Source organism: Grampus griseus, assembly GCF_964374135.1.
Source record: "Grampus griseus genome assembly, chromosome: 20".
In the NCBI taxonomy this organism is placed as follows: Eukaryota; Metazoa; Chordata; class Mammalia; order Artiodactyla; family Delphinidae; genus Grampus; species Grampus griseus.
The window spans coordinates 23,189,385-23,210,198 of record NC_139014.1 but is presented as its reverse complement, the minus strand read 5'-3'; the positions used below and the strand labels follow the sequence as shown (position 1 = coordinate 23,210,198).

At 46.3% G+C, this 20,814-nt stretch overlaps 1 protein-coding gene across 1 annotated transcript; it reads left to right on the top strand.

Annotated features, from left to right (window-relative positions):
- Window positions 1-12,290: 12,290 nt before the first annotated feature.
- GIP (gastric inhibitory polypeptide) lies at window positions 12,291-16,422 on the top strand (the record flags this gene model as incomplete). Its single annotated transcript, XM_082679423.1, has 5 exons — window positions 12,291-12,376; window positions 13,861-14,007; window positions 14,566-14,655; window positions 15,403-15,504; window positions 16,413-16,422. 5 exons carry the CDS (start codon window positions 12,291-12,293, stop codon window positions 16,420-16,422), a joined length of 435 nt encoding a protein of 144 aa, XP_082535549.1.
- Between the last annotated feature and the right edge of the window lie 4,392 nt (window positions 16,423-20,814).

Below are 20,814 nucleotides of genomic sequence, written 5' to 3'. Positions count from 1 at the left end.
TACTTCTTAATCTGAGTCATGGCTATGCAAGTGTTTGTTTTATTCTCGAAACCGTACGTATATAGTTTGCATTATTTTCGTTAAGTATAAATATTTCATAATAAAAATTAATGGAAATAATAAAGTTTGGAAAAATTGTTAACAATACTTTTTTCTTCCAGTTTTATTAAGATATAGTTGGTATACAGCACTGTATAAGTTTGTGTACAGCGTAATGACTTAATGTACATCATGAAATGATTACAAGTTCAGTGAACATTCATCATCTCATATGATACAAAATTAAAGAAATAGAAAAAAATTGGTTTTCCTAGTGATGAGAACTCTTAGGATTTATTCTCTTAACCACTTTCGTATATAACACACAGAAGTGTTAGTTATATTAATCACATTGTACATTACATCCCTAGCACTTCTTTCTCTTATAACTTGAAGTTTGTGACTTTTGACCACCTTCTTCCAATTCACCCTCCTCTCACCCCCCCATTTCTAGTAACCACAAATCTGATCTCTTTTTCTATGAGTTTGCTTGTTTGTTTGAAGTAACGACATGCAACAGTATGTTAGTTCCTGGTGCAGAACATAGTGATTCAATATTTCTATACATTTCAAAATTATCACCACTAACAATAACTCTTCGGTTTTGAGAATATGAGTGGATTTCTTTCTGTTTCCTCCCACTCTCTCCCTTTCTCTCCCCCCTGTCTGTTTTGCTGTCTCTTGACTCTGCTATATTTTCAAGATTTCTAGACTATTACATTTTTACAACAAACTTTTAAAAAAGGTAAAAGGGATATTCAAGTTAATCATCCCCAAATACCTTTAAAAGCTAGGGAATAGCTTTGGCTCATCCGCTCTTCCAAGATTTGATGCAACCAGAAGTTCTTTTTCCGCTAGCAGTCAGGGTTGAGGGTTAACTGCAACTCACCCTGACCCATCATGGATGTGGCTTGACTTTAGCTAAAGGTCTGATTAATTATACATGTATTCATAATAAACTGAGGTGGTATGTGCTAAAACTTAGGACCAGCTGGTGAACAACAGGAAGCAAGCACCCAGATTCACACCTGCCCAGTCTGTCCTGGATCTTGCAGACACATTGCTCCTTTCAACTCCCAGGCTTGAGTCATTTTCGTTCTCATTTGCATTCACTGGAAACCTGTAAGACTGAAGCTTATTTCTTCCTCATTAGTCTCGGAGTTTCTTGCTGAGGGATCTCATGCCCTTCAATACACATGGCAGGATCCATGTTGCTTCCTGTCTCTAAGTGAGTGGCTTCATTATTTTTACCACCTAAGATCTCCTTTATTATTCCCTCATGAGCCCAATATTTTGAAAAACGTTGCCTATCAAAAAATTCCATCGATCAAGTAATATCAAATATTGAGTGGCTAAGCAGAGCTTCCACACAAGTGGCAAGAGGTTATACTATTTCCACCAAAAGCAAAGGGACTTGGCATTGGAATTTACCCATAGAGCCTTGCCTGGAATAATGTCTGATTGGTTTGATGTCCTAACTGGCTGAAAATAGTTCATGGGTATACTGTACCCATTATACCTTCCTTCCTTCTGTCTTAGAGCCCTGGATCTGAGGACCCTAGGGTTTGAGAAACATTAGTCAGAACGAGCTTTCCTAATTCCAGCACTTTGCCTGGGAGGAGAGCAGAAGAGGAAAGAAGAAATGCAGAGAGAACATTGTAAAATGTGGTAAATACCCTGAGGTGGTAGGATCGTTGTTTCTATTCTATAGCTTAGCTAGGCCACAGATAGGTAGCAAGACCAGGAGTCTAACCCAAATATGCCTGGACCCAAGTCCTTGCACTTGCCATTATACCAGTGGAGCATTTAAAAATCTCAATGCAGGGCTTCCCAGGTGGTGGAGTGGTTAAGAATCTGCCTGCCAATGCAAGGGACATGGGTTCGAGCCCTGGCCTGGGAAGATCCCATAGGCCGTGGAGCAGCTAAGGCTGTAGCCACAACTACTGAGCGTGAACTCTAGAGCCCACAAGCCACAACTACTGAGCCCACGTGCCACAACTACTGAAGCCTGCGCCCCTAGAGCCTGTACTCCACAACAGGAGAAGCCACGACAATGAGAAGCCCGCGCACCGCAACAAAGAGTAGCCTCCACTCACGGGAACCAGAGAAAGTCCGCACACAGCAACGAAGACCCAACGTAGCCAAAAATTAATTAATTAATTTTAAAAACAAGACAACTCAGTGGGGAAATGATAATATTTTCAACAAATGGTGCTGGAACAATTGAATATCCATATGCAAAAAAATAAATATCCTTCCATACCCCAACCTATATACAAAAGTTAACTCAATCATATACCTAAATGAAACCGCTTAGGTCATGTAATTAACTGTAAAACCCAAAACTATAAGAATTCTAAGAGAAAATCCTTGTGACTTTGGGTGAGGCAAAGCTTTGGTACGACACCAAAAGCAAAATTCACAAAAAACCAAATTGATAAAGTGGACTTTATCAAAATTTTTAAAAACTGCTTCTCAAAAGATACTGTTAAGAGAATGAAAACACAAGCCACAGTCGTGATCATCTTGCAATGTACAGAAATGTTGAAACACTATGTTGTGTACCAGGAGCTAATATAGTGTTGTAGGTCAATTATACTTCCAACAAACAAACAAATTCACAGAAAAAGATCAGATTTGTGGTTACTAGAGATGGGGGGTGAGAGGAGGGTGAATTGGAGGAAGGTGGTCAAAAGTTACAAACTCCCAGTTATAAGAGAAAGAAGTGCTAGGGATGTCATGTACAGCATGATGAACATAATGAACACTGCTGTGGGTTATAGATGAAAGTGGTTAAGAGAGTAAACCCTAAAAGTCTCAACATAATGAAAAAAATTTTTTCCTTTTTTTAAAATTTTCTATCTTTATGAGATGATGGACATTCACTGAACTTACTGTGGTAATCATTTCATGATGTATGTAAGTCAAATCATTATGCTGGACACCTTGAATTTATCCAGTGCTGTATGTCACTATACCTCTAAAACTGGAAGAGAAAAATAAAAATGCAAAAAAAAAAAAAAAAAAAAAAAAGACACACCACAGACTGGGAGAAAATTTTTGTAAATCATATATCTGTCAAAGGACTTGTATCCAAAGAACTGTCAAAGGAACTCTCAAAACTCAATAACAAGAAAACAAACACCCCTCCCCGCAAAAATTGGCAAAAGATTTGAGCAGACATTTCACCAAAGAAGATATACAGATGGCTAATAAACCCATGAAAAGATACTCAACATCATTAGCCATCAGAGAAATGCAAATTAAAATCACAGTGAGGTACCACTACATACTTATTAGAATGGCTAAAATTTAAAAGACTGACCATATCCGGTTTTGGCAAGATGGTGGAAGAACTGGAAACTTCATGCAGCTGTTGGGAATATAAAACGTTACAACCACTTCAAAAACAGTCTGGCAGTGTCTTAACAAGTTAAATATATCCTAATCCTAGGTATTTACCCAAGAAAAATAAAAGCATTATGTCCATACAAAGACTTGTCCACAAGTGTTCAGAGCAGCTTTTTTTTTTTTTTGCAATACGCGGGCCTCTCACTGCTGTGGCCTCTCCCGCCGCGGAGCACAGGCTCCGGACGCGCAGGCTCAGCGGCCATGGCTCACGGGGCCCAGCTGCTCTGCGGCATGCGGGATCCTCCCGGACCGGGGCACGAACCCGTGTCCCCTGCATCGGCAGGCGGACTCCCAACCACTGTGCCACCTGGGAAGCCCCTTTCATAGCAGTTTTATTTGTAATAGCCAAAAGCTGGAAATAACCTAAATGTCTAACAACAGGTAAATGGATAAACAAACTAATATAGCCATACGATCGAAGAATATTACTCAGCAATAAAAAAGAATGAACATCCTGCCACAATGTAATTGAATCTCAAAATAAGTATGCTAAATGAAAGAAGCCAGACAAGAAGAGTACATACTGTATGATTCCATTTATATAAAATTCAAGAAAATACAGACAGATCTACAGTGACAGAAAGCAGTTCAGCGACTGGACAGAGTAAATAGTAAGAGCGAGAGGCTCAAAGAAACTTCTGAAGACAGCAGATATGTTCCTTACCTTAGCTGGACTGATGGTTTCATGGGAGAAGACACATGTCAAAACAATCATTTGTACACTTTAAATTAAATATGTGAGTTAATTATGTGTCAGTTTTACCTCAACAATGCCATTAAAAAAATCCCAGTACCGTGGAGGGAGTGGTAACTTGGAAAAATGACCATTTTCCATCATCATAGTAAAGATAAGTTCACACAAGAATCATCAAAGGTGTTAAATAAGTCTGAGGGTGGGGGAAGCCTGATGAGAAGAGGGTATGTGCATTGTCCTAACATATCTCCGTGTACACTGCTTATTAGTTATAAGGAGAAAAATAGTAACTGTACAGTGGGAAAATCCAACAAAACTTTGGGTGATCAAAATTATCGTCAGTTATGGGAAGGCGGAAGGCGGAAACATTGTTCCTCCAGGTGCAATGCCTCGAAAAGGACACACTTTCATTTTCTAGTGTTCTGGTCAGGATGCATAACCTGAATCTCAGACAAAACCAAATGGAGAAACATGCTATAACGTAACTGGTTTATACTCTTAAAAATGTCAGTATCATGAAAGAAAGAAAGGCTGAGAAACTGATTAAAGGAGAATAAAGAGACATAATTAAATGCAATACATGAGCCTGGACCTGATCTAAGAATGGAGGAGAAATACCTGAAAGGATGTTATTGGGATAACTGAAAACATTGTAATATGGACTATATGATTTATATCAATGTTAAATGTCTCGAATTTCATAACTGTACTTATTGTGGTTAGATAAGTGAATATCGTTGTTTGTAGGAAATGTGGGTGAAAATATTAACTGGTAAAGGAGCATGATGGACATAACCTACTCTCAAATGTTTAAAAGATACATAATAGAATGATAGAAGAAAAGTGGCAACATATTGAAAGTTGGTGAATCTGTGGGTATATTGGAGTTCTCCATATTATTTTTGCAACTTCCCTGTAAGTTTTAACTTATTTCACAATAGAAGGTTTTAAAAATCTCCAGACAGATGACACAACAGAGTCTCTGGGAACGACACTGAGGCACTAGGATTTTAAAAATCTTTCCAGGTAGGGTTGCCAAATTTGGCAAATAACAGTACAGGATGCTCACTGAAATCCGAATTTCAGATAAACAACAATCTTAACATTTTTTAGTATAAATACCTCCCATGCAGTATTGCTGCCTACCCAAAGAAGTACCCTCTTGGAATGCAATTCTTCTTTTATTTCATTTTATTTTTTTTATTTGGCTGCGCCAGGTCTTAGTTGTGGCAAGTAGGATCTTCGTTGCTGGCATGCGGGATCTTTTTTAGTTGTGGTATGCGGGCTCTTAGTCGAGGCATGCAGGATCTAGTTCCCTGACCAGGGATCGAACCCAGGCCCCCTGCATTGGGAGCACGGAGTCTTAACCGCTGGGCCCCCAGGGAAGTCCCTGAAATTCATTCTGATACCTGTCCTCTGCTAGTCTTGTAGCATATCAGAGACATTAACTTGCATTATCCTCCTTCAATATCTAACATCATCTCCGTTTCTACTCTTGCAGTGAGATAGGGACTGAGATAAATATAAATAGATATTAAATGGCCAGAGTTTATGATGATGAAAAGAAACACTTAATGAATCTAGCATCTTCTATACTAATGATAATGATGGTCAACATTTTTTAACGTTGATTATGCACATGGTAGCCAACCTCTAAGGTGGCCCCCAATGACCCCGCCTCCTGGTAGTCACAGCCTTGTGTAATCCCTCCCACATTGTGCCAGGGTTGGTCTGTGTGACCAATAGCATACAGATGAAGCGATGGTATGTTGCTTCTGGATTTAGGTTTTAAAAGACATTTAGGCTTTCATCGTAGGTGCATGCCCTGCCTCTGGGGGAAAGAAGCCCTGTGGTGAGCAGCCTTATGAAGAAGTCCACATGGTGAGGAACTGAAGCCTTCAGCCTACAGTCATGGGAGTGAGCTTGGAAGGTGATCTACAGCCCCAGATGAGTCTTCCCTTGAGACTGCAGCTCAGCTGACATGAGAGACCCTGAGCTAGAACCACCCAGCTAAGCCGCTCCCAGATTCCTGATCCCCAGAAATGTGAGAAATAAATGTTCTTTGTTTTAAACTGCTAAAATTTGGAGTAATTTGTTACACAGCAAAAGATAACTAAGGTATCAAGATATAATGTAACATAATGTATCATCTAAGTATACATGCTTCCCCAAATAATTCTTTGAAGCAGGAACTATTACATTCCCCATTTTGCAGGAAGGTAAACTAAAGCACAGAAAGGGCACGCACGTTGCTCCAAATCACCCTACCAGGAAGTATAGATGGATCTGTCTCCAAAGCCCTCCCTCACCCCTACTCAGGAATTTCAGAGCCTTCCACGATTCCGATGCTGGGCTGAATCAGGCTGACCTTATTATTTCATCTTATTTAATTCTCACCATAGAGTGAGATAGGGGAGGTAATTCCAGAGAAAACCACCAGCCAACACTGGCAGGAAGCCCTCAAGTTAACAGGACACACACTTTACACTTACCTATAAGCTAGGCAGAGCAGATTTTGTTTTCTTAACCCCAGTTTAGAGACAAGTAAGCTAAGACTCTGAGTGGGTAAGGCCTTCGCCCAGACAAAGCCAAACAGCCCCGGGAGTGGTGAGCAGGTAGAGCTGGGCTTGAATACTTCTACTCCTCTCTCCATCCTACCAGGCTACTCCCTAATCTAACTAATGAGGGGCATGTTTTCTGAAGTTGCAGAAGGCCCTCCCCATACACACTGCAGGAATGTGTGTGTGTTGTGTTGATGGGAGGGTGGGGGGGCTCACTGGGGACCCTGGAAACTACTTCATCCTTCATGTCCTCGTTCAAGGAAAAGGAAGGGAAAGCTCTCACTTTTCACCCCTCTCTTCACTCTTCACCCCTCTCTTCCTTTCCCTGGGGTGTGCTCCCACCTGGGAGAGAGAGGGAATGCTGCTCTCTCTGGGAGGGCCAGTCCTTTGGCCTTTTACCTAAATGCCAATCCTTTCCCTCCCTGGAACTGAGAACCTGTGGCCACCCCCTCCCAATTCTAACTCTTCACTGCTGTTCTCCCATGGATTAGGCTGCAATTACTAAGGACTGAGCTCTTTTCTTGACAAACAAAAGCAGACCAAAAACAAAACAAAACAAAAGACAAAACAAACATACAAAAAGCAACCCTTTGAAAACAGCAAGAGGGACTGGGGTTAAAGCTAAGAGGGGACTTCCAAACCGATCCCCTGTAGCAGATGGTCAAGAGAGGCCGTAGGTAGTATTAGGTTGGCCAAAAAGTGCCTTTGGTTTTTTAAGTAAAAATAAAAGACACATTTTTCATTTTCACCAAGAACTTTATTGAGCAACGTATTCACCCTTTTGTTCCACTACCTTCTGCCATTTTTCAGGCAACTTCATAATTCCATCGTCCCAAAACTTTTTATCTTTTGAGCAAAGAACTTTTCCAGGTGCTTTTTACAGTCTTCCAGGGAACTGAATTTTTTTTTCATTAAGAGAAATTTGTAAAGACCTAAATAAATGGAAATCTGAAGGCGCAAAGTCTGGTGTATGTGGCGGATGAATCAGAACTTCCCAGCCAAGCTGTAACAGTTTTTGCCTGATCATCAAAGAAACATGCAGTTTGCGTTATCCTGATGGAAGATTATGCGTTTTCTGTTGACTAATTCCGGATGCTTTTCGTCGAGTGCTGCTTTCAGTTGGTCTAATTGGGAGCAGTATTTGTTGGAATTAATTGCTTGGTTTTCCAGAAAGAGCTCATAATAGAGGAATCCCTTTCAATCCCACCATATACACAACATCACCTCCTTTGGATGAAGACCGGCCTTTGGTGTGGTTGGTGGTGGTTCATTTCGCTTGCCCCACCATTTCTTCCATTCCACATTGTTGTACAGTATCCACTTTTCATCACTCGTCACAATTTGTTTTAAAAATGGAACGTTTTCCTTACGTTTAAGTAAAGAATTGCATGTGGAAATAGGGTCAAGAAGGTTTTTTTCACTTAACTTATGTGGAACCCAAACATCAAAGTGATTAACCTAACCAAGGCGGTGCAAATGATTTTCAACACTTGATTTCGATATTTTGAGTATGTTGGCTGTCTGCCGCGTGGTATAGCGTTGATTGTTCTCAATTAATGTCTCGATTTGATTGCTGTCAACTTCAACTGGTCTACCTGACCGTGGAGCCTCATCCAACGGAAAATCTCCAGCATGAAACTTCACAAACCACTTGTGACACTTTCGATCACTCACAGCACCTTCTCCATACACTGCACAAATCTTTTTTTGCATTTCAGTTGCATTTTTACCTTTCTTGAAATAATAAAGCACGATATGCCAAAAATGTTGCTTTTTTCTTCACACAAAAATTCACTAATTTTGATGTCTTTTTTTAAAAGCACGCTGATATGACAGCTGTCACATAAAATCTAACGAAATTGTTTTGAATGAAGTTAAAGACAATTAAGCACTACTAGAGCCATCTTATAGAAAAAACTGAATGAAACTTTTGGCCCACCCAATACATACTTTCTTTAAGATCCTTCTGGAAGGTATCTCTCTTGACTCCAGTGGTACTGGAGGCTGAGTGGGTAATAATGTCTGGGACTACCCCTGTGTTTGCGATGTGACTGGGGAGGAAAGATGGAGGTGGTCCTTCTAGGAATCAGGAGAGACCAGATGACTCAGCAGAGTTTGTCGGGGTTCCAGTCACCTCTTGTCTCCTCTTCAGGAGAAGAATAAAATCTGCCACCTGGTGTAAGTGAGCTCTGAGAGGGATGTCTGCTTTCTGAGTCAGCCGGTGAGCTCGAAGAGCAAGTGAACTTCTAAAGCAGAGTCCACGGCAGGGAGGCTGCAGCCAGCCCTCTGGATCACCTTGTCTTGGCTTCGGAGACTGGCCTGGAATGTCTGTGGTGGCCCTGCGGGCCTTGGGGAGATGGTGGGTCACCTCTGTGAGCTGGAAGAGCCAGCAAGCCTCCAAAGCTCTTCTGCTACTCCAGCTCCCGGGGCGCCTCAGTCCAGATGCCACGAGGGTCTGGGAAGCAGCACCCTGGGTTCTCCTGCAACAGGACTGCCATCACCCCCTCCTGCGCTGATTCCCTGACTTCCCTGGCTCCACAGACACCCCAACCCCACAGACTTTCTCCACCTCTCTGGGCCATCAGTCTTTGTATCTGGGCTTCCCACCAGTGAGGGGCATTTCCTGCTTCCCCATCCCCTGTGTCCATCTGATCCCTCACATCCTAGAAATTCTCCTCTGTGGTCGGAGGCTCTGCTCACTCCCTGCCCTGCCCCCACCCCTGCACTGCACTGGACTCCACACACCAGGGCACTGCCCATTGTGGCATCGACAGGCTGGTTGGGTTGCCAGTTGGGTTTATTGAACTATTTTAAGTCCAGCAGGCCCTTCTGATCTCCAGAAACTTCCCAAGGCCATCTTTCCCATTCCCTGGCCTCCCAATACGCCGTGCGGGGTCGGGGCTGTAGGTTCCCCTGGGAGTTTGGTATCTTCTCTGATCTCCTTCCCTGGTCCTCCCCACATCTGTCCCTCCCCCAGGACCCAGGCCACATTTCTCCCTAATCTGTCCACTGTTGGGCATGAGAGCCCCAAATCAAAGGGAAACAGGGAAGGGGGCTGCAGAGAGGTCGCTTCCAAGAGGAAGTGGGCTACGGACCAAAAGTGCAGCTGGCCTTCGGAGCAGTTCACCCCCAAACGAATCCCCAGAGCACCAGGCAGGGGTTCAGGGCTGCTGGGACCCATCCCAGAACCTTCCTTGACTCTGGTTTGGCGTGAGACTTACGGGTCCCAGGATGATGTCCACACGTTTTGGATATGCTGTGCCTCCGGCAGTGGGGCTCAGGTTTCGCACCAACCCTTTTGAGCCCATTTACTGTGCTGCTCAGCAGGAAGCAGGACCACAAGCAGTCTCCGCACCCTCTTTGGAGGCCAAATCTGAGTTGGTGTCTAATCTCTGCCCATTGATAGCTAGGAGATGGAATCTGGAAAGCTTGCCCAGAGAGGAGTTTTTCGAGACGGTGGAAAATGGGTGGTGGGTCAGGGAGGTTTCCAGGAAGCAGAGGTGAGTGACCATCCTAGTCAGCTACCTCTCATCCCACACAAGCACTTAATTTCATGCTGGACCGGCTCCCAGGCTGGGGAGTTGACCCGGAAAGGAAAGTGGCCTTTACTCAGCCCTGCAGCTAACAGGCAGGGCAGGAGCGGGGCTGTTTAGGGTTCAAAGTACCCACAGAGAGTGGAGAGGGAAGAGCCTGGGAAGGAGGCCTTGGGGGTCGGCCAAACGTGCAGGCTGTGCCCCGCCCCTTCCAGACTGAGAGCGCTTGGGGACAGAGCCATGCACTAAGTGCTTGGAGAAAGGCAAAGGGTGCACCTCAAGGAGTCTCCAGTCTGAGGGCCCCGGGTCTGATCGAGGCACAGCGCAGCCTCAGAGGCCCCACTCTGATGGCAAAACACAGGGGCACACACTTCTCTCTTACAGGAGAGCAGAGCATTGGAGGAGAGAGGCTTGGACCTCATAAATCTTTACAGTTAGAGTTGTAGCTGGTCCGCCTTCCTCTGCGTCCCCACGGTGTACATGTGCCTCTTTTCCCCACCCTGCCTGCCCCTCAGCAGGAAGGCAGCTTGAGTAGAAGTTCTCAGTTCACCAGCTACCACCAGGAAACCCCCATCCTTCATGTTCCCTCAACCCTCTGCTCCATCACTCTCCCGCCCTTTCCCCAGGCAGCTGGACACCCCCTAGATATCGAGCTGGAGACACTGCCACATTGATAAAGCCGCGGGCCACTGTGGCCCCTCTCTCTCTGACCCAGGAGTAGTCTAATGTCTATGGCAGTGCCCCCCCCACCCAAGTTAGTGTCACCTTACCCAAGCCTGCCCTCACCAAGGGCACCCATCCTTTCAAACTGAGGGCACCTATAAAGGAAGTGGAGGAATACTGGGCTTCCCTGCCCAGAAGGGAGGAGGGGGAAGAAGAAAAGGGGCACTTAAGGTACCTTGCCCACAGGCCAGGCCCAGAGAGCCTCTGGAGATACCCAAATGTTAATTACCAATTAGCGCAGTTCAGGTGGAAAGGGCAACTTTATTACGTGTAAAATGGACTTAATGTGGCAGGAGCTGTGGGATTAATTTCTTGAGATAAGATGCTTTTAGGCTAATCAGTAGGTCTGCGATATCTGGATATAAAGGAGCCGGGGCAGACTTTCTTGAGACAGGTTCCAAAGAGCCAGAAGGGAGGAGGAGACCCCTGCCCTATCCTTCTTCTGGGAGAGCCGGAAAGGAAGGCTGGTAAGAGAGCAGCTGGGATGGGGATGGACGTGGACGTGGACAGGACACTGGAGAGGAGGTGGGTCTTGGCACCCCTGAGGTGTTTGGCACCCTAGTCCCTCACTTTCTTTTCCTCCGTGAAAGAAAGAAAAGGTGGGGCTGAGGGTTCCTTTAACACCCAGGTGACAACGCAGGAAAATCCACACATCTGTAGAGCTAGCTTTGGTGTTCAGGGCTTGGGAGGAAGGCTCCTTACTGTTCTTCGTCTCTGCTGAAGATGCCCTGATGAAACGGGGCTTGCCCTCGGCAGAAGCGTCGGACATCCCTAAGTGGGGATAGTGAAGGCTGGGGGGTAGGGATTCTACTTATGGTTTTCACTCAGGCCAAGAGGGCTGCGAAGATTTAGGTGACAGCCAATCTGAGAGCTGGAAGGCTGGCTGGTATGAACTTTGGAGGCTCTGAAGGGAGAATCTTGCCAGTCCACATGCCTGTGATGTCTAGCCACAGGGGCCAGGAAGGGGGCTGTCCCTGCACACAGGCCTTCACTGCTTTCTCCTGCCAGGATCACCCCCCTGCTGCCCTCCTCCCACCCCACTCAGACTCCACCTAAAAAACAAGAAGCAGGTCCACTCTCATCCAGGCTCCATATCCCTTCTAATGTCCCTTCTAACTGTAACGCCAGCTCCTCCCACCATCCCCAAGGTGTTGCTCTAGCCTCTTAGAAAAGCTCCAACTCCCAGGGCACAGGGCCCCCCAGCTTTCAGACTCCCCACAGGCTCTGGGGCACCAGGAGTGCGCGGCCATATTGCCTGCTTCCTCAGCACAGGGCTTCCACCTCATGCTGGTCCTTTTCTCTCTTAGCTCAGGAAATAACCATTGGAAGATGCTGGCCATGAAGACCTTCTCTCTGCTGCTGGTGTCCCTGCTCCTGGCATTGGTGCTAGGAGAGAAGGAAGAAGATCACTCCAGGTTGGGGTGAGAAGGAAGGGGTCAGGTGCCGGGGAGGAGGCTCGGGGGGTGACTGGGCTCTATTTTCAAGGGGGAGGTGAGAAAGGGAGGAATCCCAGGCCAAGAGGAAAGATGCTCGACGGAAAAAAACTTTTCAGCAGTCTGAGTGCAGAGTGAGGCTAGAACCAGGGAGTCTTTTTTTTTTTTTTTTTTTTGTGGTACGCGGGCCTCTCACTGTTGTGGCCTCTCCCGTTGCGGCGCACAGGTTCCGGACACGCAGGCTCAGCGGCCATGGCTCACGGGCCCAGCCGCTCCGCGGCACGTGGGATCTTCCCGGACCGGGGCACGAACCCGCGTTCCCTGCATCGGCAGGCGGACTCCCAACCACTGCGCCACCAGGGAAGCCCCAGGGAGTCTTTTTTTTTTTTTTTCTTTTTCAGGGAGTCTTTTTTACGAGCTACTGTTGTAGCTGGAGAGAGTGTGCTTAGATCTCTGGAAGGACTTCTCAGTGGTTAAGTGTCTGAAGTAGATGATAGCATCTCCCTTCCTAATGAAAGCCTTAACCAGTCACTTATGTGTGCATTTGATCAAATTTTACAGCAGGCTTCCTGTGTGCCAGGCACAAGGGATATATCTGAAGAGTGGTCCACAAATGCCACCTGCCCTCGTGGAGCATATAGGCCCAAGGGGAAAGCAGACGAAGAACCATCTAAGCAAAGCTTCAAACTGTCATGAACGCTGTGAGGAAAAGGCAGGGAAGATTATGAATGAATATAGCAGGGAGTTCTGTTTGTGTGTTCGGGAGGCCGAGAGACGTGTCTGAGTAGAGTTAGGCCTTCTCATATGCAAGGACAAGCCATATGCCCCTGTCAAGTTGGCTAAGTTTGAGATGCAGCTGTCACACGTATACAAGGACAGACAACATCATGCAGAAGTTAAAAACCATAGACCTGGACCCAGACTACCTGGGGTAAACCCTGGATCATACCTACACTGTATGCTAAGTTAATCTCTTTGCACGGTGGTTTCCTCACTTACCAAAGGGAAATATACATAGTGTCTACCTCCTTGGGGTGGTGTGAGGATTTAGTAAGTTTCTGTATTCAAGGGCTTGTAGAGGACCTGACTCATAGTAAGTGCCGTTATATGAGAGCTCACTATTAGGAAACTGAGAACCAAAGAACTGAATCTGGTGAGGCCAGGGCAAGAGGAGCAAAGGAGAAAACTGTGGCTCAGTCCTTAGGGAAGAGGGGGACCCCTGATCTTTGCCCAGAAGCAGAGCCTCAAACACTGAGGATGCTGGAAGTGGATGCTTGAGCTGAGGATAAAGCCCCAGGGGCTTGATGCATGGACAAGAGGGTGTGTCCATAAAAACTGACTCCCTAGAAATGGGCTGCTTCCTTTCCAAATAGCAGCCTCCTGCTGGTGAAAATCATTTATCTTCGCACCCTCTGCTCCTTCTGTGGCATCCTGGTTTCCCTCTCTCTCCCCTCCCTGCCCCTCAGGTTCCACACTAAGGCCAGCGGCTCCCAACCACGAGCCCCCAGGTACGCCGAAGGCACTTTCATCAGTGACTATAGCATCGCCATGGACAAGATCCGCCAACAAGATTTTGTGAACTGGCTGCTGGCGCAGAAGGGGAAGAAGAGCGAGTGAGTCATGCGTGCCCTTCCCTGCTCCCTGTGCCCCCGTGTGATGCACAAGGCCAGGTGGCACCTTTCGCTTAGGTGCTGCTGGGGAGCTGGACCGCTTGGCGGCCCTGCCTGGGACCCTGGCTCAGGCAGCAGTCTGGTCGGGGGTTGGGGCAGGATTTGGGCAATTTTCCAATCCTTTTCTTCTAAGAGGAGGGGTCGGGAAGATGTGTGGGACTCACAGAGGATCCCCGGGGGGCTGGGGATGAACCAAGGGAGCTGAATTGCTGCCAATGACTACTTGGTGGCGGCAGCGTCAGACTTTGGAAATAGGATAAACTGCTTTCATCGTTCTTCTCTATGCAAAATCTTTTCCCCCGCCCTTACTGTTTGGCCAGCATGGTAGCTCCTGAAAAGCTTGTCACTGATAGCTGAAGACAAGCAGCGGGGAGGCTGAGTAGAGAAAGAGGTCCCCTCTGCTCCTTGGGTTGAGGTACCAAAAGATTGGAGCTTCTTTGGGCTGGAGAACATCTGGAGTCCCGCCTGGCCCCACCCACTCCCTAATCTTTATTTTACCAGCTGGAAACACAACATCACCCAGAGGGAGGCCCGGGCCCTAGAGCTGGCCCATCAATCTAACAGGAAGGAGGAGGCAAGGGCGCAGCAGGGGTGAGTCAGCCCACAGGGGAAGGGGTCGGGGGTCGGGGGGGGTGCCTCTTGACCCCACCTCATTGTTCGCTCTCCCAGACTCCAGAGCAGGGCTAGGCCCCAGATAAGCATCCCCTTCTACTCAGAGTTCAAAGAAGGGTCTTCACAGAACTCCTGGAGGACAGCCCAAGCCTAAGGGAAAGCCTGGGAGGAATGGGGGTGGGGGTCCTGGGAGGGAATCTGGGGCCAGAGTTTCTAAGGTGGATGACTTAGTGTGCAGAGTCACCAAGTCCAGGAGTGGGGCACAAAAGAGACCTCGGAAACTGGCTTCTCCACTTCTGCCTGCCAAACTTCAGGAAGGCTTTTGTGAAACTGGGACCCTCTGAAGGCCAGTCCCCTGAAATCAGTTACCCTGTCTCTGTAGGAAGCTGAGGAATTGATGACACAGATCCTTCTAAACAGTGAATATTCTCAAAGTAATCTCTTGGGGTTTTGGAATGCACTCTGGGACACTTGGAGAGGTGGATGGGTGGGATGTCTCCCACCAGAATTGTTTGTCTTTGCCTGTATGGAAGAGCCTATATTCCCTGGCCGACAGGTCTGGGTGGAGCTTTGAAAGCTGAGACAACTGAGAGGCAGCTGTGTTGACTCGTACACCCCACCCCCACCCCACCTTGTCCCACCACGTTGGAGTCCCAGGTCCGGTATTTACTCTCTCTGGGTGGTGCCCAGGCTAAAGGCGCCTGCCTGAGGCTTTCTCCTTTGTAGCTCCCTACCCAAGAACCCCAGTGATGACAGTTTGCTAAAGGATTTACTGATTCGAGAGCTGCTGTCCTGGATCGTGGATCAGATGGAGCTCTGCAGGCTCAGGTGGGAGTTTGGTAGCTTTGGGCATCTTGCATAGTGGTTGTGAGCTCGCACTCTGGGGTCAGACACGGGTTCACATCTTCACCTCAACACATGCTGACAAATTACTTAGACTCTCTGAACCTTGGGGTTTTTGTGAAAATTGGGGCTACTTAAACCACTTCATGGGATTTGGTGGGGTTTAAATAAGATAATTCGAGGAAAAGGCTGAAATCAACATCTGCAGAGTACTAAGAGTTTGGTAACCTTGACAGTTATTAGTACCACTTGCACTTCTTCCTCAATTTCCTCCAGGTGAGATGCTGCTCTCACCTGCCCTACCCACCCGAGCCCATCCTAACCTTAGCTTTTCCTTGGTACCGTTGTGCCATGGCACCTTCTCAGTGATGGAACCCCTAGAGTTGGAGGCATGTTGCCCTTCTCTGTAGCTGCTGCTGGTCTCAAGTCCTCAAATCCTCCTCCTAAGCTAGGAAGTCTTTCAATCTATTATGTCTCAGAAACAAGGGATGGCTCAATACCATGGAGAGATCCACCCACCCGAATGGTGAGACAGGACACTCATTTAAGATGCAGACACCGAGGCACAGAAACCAAAACAAATTCAGACTTCGGTGTTGAGAAGTTGAGGGACTGAGGGCACAAATCTGGGATGGCGTCCTGTAAGAGGGTTAGAAGGAAGAGAGGCATGTGACCCGAACAATGGAGAAGAGAGTATGAGAAAATCTCCACAGGAAAGTGGGTAACAGTCTCTGTGCTTTTGGGAATCATTTTGCTTACTTATAATTAGAGAGGTAATTTGGAGGTAGGAGCGGTTGAACTATGGCTGGGTGCCAGGATACATTTACTTTGCTGCCTTTGAGCCGATACTGACCCTCTCTCCACTGCTCCACTCCTCTCTCCACTCTGCACAGGTTTCAGTGACTCTGACCAAACCCAGCTCAGAACTGGACTCTGTCCTTCACTTACTCAGCTCCTGCCTCAGCTCCACCCCAGGATACCCCAAAGAAACAAAACCAAGTTCAAGCTGAAATAAATCTTTGTGCCCGTTGTCAAAACATATTCACGTGTCTACTGAGCACTAACTGTTCATTTATCTTCGTGTGTGCGCCACCCAGTGAAAAGCAGATATGGCTCTTACCCATCTGTTAATTCATCTATTGTTTCCACGAACAGTTACTGGAAACTTAACACAGGCAGAGACTGCGCTGAACGCTGGGTATACAGCAATCATGGAAACAGACACAATCCTTGTCCCCAAGGGGTTTACAGTCCAGTGGTGGAGACAGACTTTAATCTTTAAACACACAAACACATTAATAACTACATAACATGCAGAGTTATGTGAAGAAACACTAGGGAGCTGTGAGAGGACAGAGAAGCCTCATCTAGATGGAGTGGGCAGTCAGGAGGGCCTCTCTGAGAAAATGACGTTTAAGCTGAGTGAGATTTGAAGGATAAAATGGCCAAAGGGTGACGGAAGCCTTCATAAATATTAGCCAGTGCTATGGTTGCACAGCAAAATGGGCAACGGTGAGAACGGCACAAGTAGAGATGGGGCAGGTGGGCAGAGGCAGGGCCTCAAAGGCCATGTTAAAGCTTTGAGTGTTTAACCTCAGTGCAAGGACAAGTACTTGAAGGATTTTAAGCAGGGGCAGGTCAGAGAAGATCTATTTGCATCCCCGAACAATCACCCTGATGATGGTGAGAATGATATTGAGATGAAGAGGGATGAATGTGGAAGAGGCTCTTAAGGGATTCCAGATTTCACACTAGGGAGTTGCCAGTGAAGGTGAAGGGAAGTGGGAGAACTCAGTTTGTCCAAAAGTCAATACCTCTTTCTTCCGGTGTTTAAATGTTTATCCACCTCGGCATGCTGCCTTCTCCCAGTGCCCTGCATCCACAGAAGACAAGGCTGTCTCTCTTTCCCGCTTAGTTTAGGTTACCTTTGCCTAATGTCCCCTCCTCTCCCCTTGATCTAGTCATATTTTAGCATACTAGAGCCAAACACACCTAGATTCAAATCACTCTCTAGGTCTGTGACTTGGCAAGTTAGTTCCTCTCTCTCTGAAGCTCAGTTTGCTGTCTGGAAAAGATTAAAAAGTACTCACTTCATAGGGTTGAAGTATTTTAAAATAATGCCTGGCACAAAGTAAGTGGTCAATAAAAGTTAACTTTTGTTATTATTATTCACACAGTTAAACCTCAGTTTAAAAACACTGGGGTATTAGTTTAAAATCAGGGAGTGGCAAACTGGATTGGCTGAACGGCTGGGCCAGTAACCTAAATAAGCAAAGTGGGGAGTGTGTAAAGTAAGGGGAAGGATTGGGACTGTGAAAATGGAAAAGAAATGTGCCCCTAATGGTATTCTGATGACCAAACAAAACTCTTTGGAGAACTGAATTTGCCTGAGGGCTGCCAGTTTGCAATCTCTTCCAGTTCTTAACATTTTGGGCTTCCTCTCCTCTAAACTCCTAGAGTTCTAAGAGTGTGTACCACACAATTTAGAGCATGCCTTTGCTCAGAGGTTATATTTTAGTGATTCTCCATGATAGAACTGATTGTATTGGGGAGGAGTTCAGATCTATATTTCTGTAGTCTTGGGTGTCTCTGGGAATCAGCGAATCTGTAAGTGTTATTAAAAAAAATGTTGTACAACTGTCTCACTATGGGCCAGGCATTAGTGCTCAGGACTTTCGAGACGCCATTTTTTTTTTCAACTTTTGGTTTTTTTTTTTTGGCTTTTATTCAGATTTAGAAACATCATTTAAAAAAAGTCATGGTGATCTCATTTAAAGCCTCATCACAGTCCTTCGAGGTAATGATAGCATCATAGCTGTCAACCGTGCACTACACTGCCTCCCTGAGGCAGAGAGTTAAAGCCCATGCTCTTAGCCACTCTGCCATAAGGCCAATGACTCACTAGTCACTTAAAGCAACTGACAGCATCAGTGACGGTCACATTCAGTGGTGCACCGGGGCAGAGTGCTTCTGAGAGCCATTGTGAAATTGTCAGGAATTCTGTGAGCAGGCTGTAAAACCATCCATAGCTTGAAACAATAGCTCCAAAGACTGTGGTCAGAGTATTTACACTATGGAAATTGGCAAATGATATAAACCAGAGCACCACCCTCCCAACCTGGAGAGGTGATTGTTAAACATTTACCAGCACAATACTGGTCAGCATACTTTCTCTTAAATTATAGAGGAGAACAAATGTGTCTGAAGAAGGGAATGAACATGTCTGCTTGAGGGTGGCAATGAAGTTTATCAAGGGTCAATGTGTGTACCTCAGGGAGTATGTATGTGTGCATTTGAGGGTCTGAATAGTTAAATCTGAAGTCATGAGTGTGAGTGAGGGATCAGTGTGTATACCTTAAAGAGTCATACAGTGTGAGTCAGAGAGTGAGAAGTGAGGCAGGTGTGTCTAGATGGTGTCAGTGGGCACCTAAGGGACGGAGGTTTTGTGTTAGGGAGTGGTGTAGTAAGAATATGAAAATATGAGGTCAGTATGTGCATACATGAGGCTAATGCATTTTTCATAGACAGGGTGTAATGGAGGAAGTCAATGTGTATGAGAGGGTGTCAAATGGATGTGTTGGGAGGCGACAAATCTGTGTCTGAGAAAGTAAGTTTGTGTTTAAGGGGGCTTATGTTATCTGAGTTTAGTGTCTAAGGGTACATATCGGAGTGAATCTGAAGGTAGGACTATGATAGCCTAAATAATTGTTTCAGCCTTGGTCGTTCTTTCAAAATACAGAAAAACACAAATAACAGTGCTAAATATTTTTAGCAAGATAGAGCATTATTTCTCTTTCTCGTAAACACCCAGAAGCAGGCAGCCCGGAGCTGGTGTGACAGCTTTTGCTCCGTGAAATCCTCAAGGACCCAGACTCATTGGCTCATGGCTCCACCATCCCTCAAGGCCCCAAATGGCAACTAAATATCCTGCCACCGATCTCTCTGCTCCCATCCTCTTTTTTTTTTTTTAGGTTGCATGGTGCAGCATGCAGGATCTTAGTTCACCCACCAGGGATCGAACTCCTTCTCTCACCCCCACCCCCCTGCCCCCTGCCACATTGGGAGCATGGGGTCTTAACCACTGGACCACGAGGGAAGTCCCTGCTCCCATCCTCTTTTTTTCCTTTTACTTGAAACCTCTCTGGTAACATTATTCACATCCATGGTTTTGCCTTGATCTGTAGCCCAGTTCTTTCTGTAGAACTTCATACCAGTACATCTGAATGACAATTGGCCATCTCTCCCGGGATGTCCCACAGACCTCAATTTCAACATTTTCAAAACCACTCTTATTTCCTCAGCTTCATCCTGTGGTCTCTTCCTACCGCTCTCTCTGAACGGCACCACGCAGTTGCCCAAGCCAGGACACTGAACATCCTGCTAACGTTTCCCACCCACTCTGTCCCCATCAGTTTTACCATCCCTTTTTCTTACTTTGTCCGGAATCTGTCGCATTCTCTCTATCCTTTCTGCCACCATCTTAGTACTGGCCCTCATCATTTCTACTTTGGACTGCTACAACTGACTTAAAATTAAGTCTAGGTTGCCACTAATTTTCCTATAACAAAATTTTGATATTATTACTCCCTGACTTAAACCTCCCTTGGCTCCTTTTTTAAAGACTCAGTAATACTATGGAAATCACCTATGGAACTTCCTAAACACAGATAACTGATTTCACCCCAGACCTGATGAATAACAAACATAGCTGATACTTATTTATGTGCCAGGCCTTGCACTAAATGCTTTGTTATATATTTTCTGGCTTAATTCTCACAATGACTTCATGAGTAGGTATTACTCTTTCTCAACTGTGGAAAATGGAACACAAAGAGGTTAAGGAATTTGCCTTAAGTTACTGGACCATACGTAGTGGAAGTGAGCTATGGAACCAGGTAAACTAATTCCAGAGTCCAAGTTCTTAACTGTAAGGCCTTTCCCAGTCAGAAGCTCTACGTGTGATTCCAAAAGGCAAGCTCCATTAGCGCAGAACGGATTGTTTTATGTTTAATATGGAACGCTCGGCGCCCAACTCAGCGCGTCGCACGCAACAGACGGCCAGTGAGCAGCGGCGGACCTTCACTTGCAGGCTGGGGTGGCGGTGGGGGCAGTCGCATGAAGTCGAGCGAGTTCGAGGCGTCCACCTGGGTGGGGAGCGCTGGGCCGCAAACAGTTTTGCGGATCCTGGCTGGAGCACGAGGCGGGGCCGCCACGCCCCTGGCGGTGGGGGAGTTCAGCCCCGCGGCCGGAAGTCTGGGCGTAGCTTCCGGCGCGCGGAGATGACGTCCAGTTTGC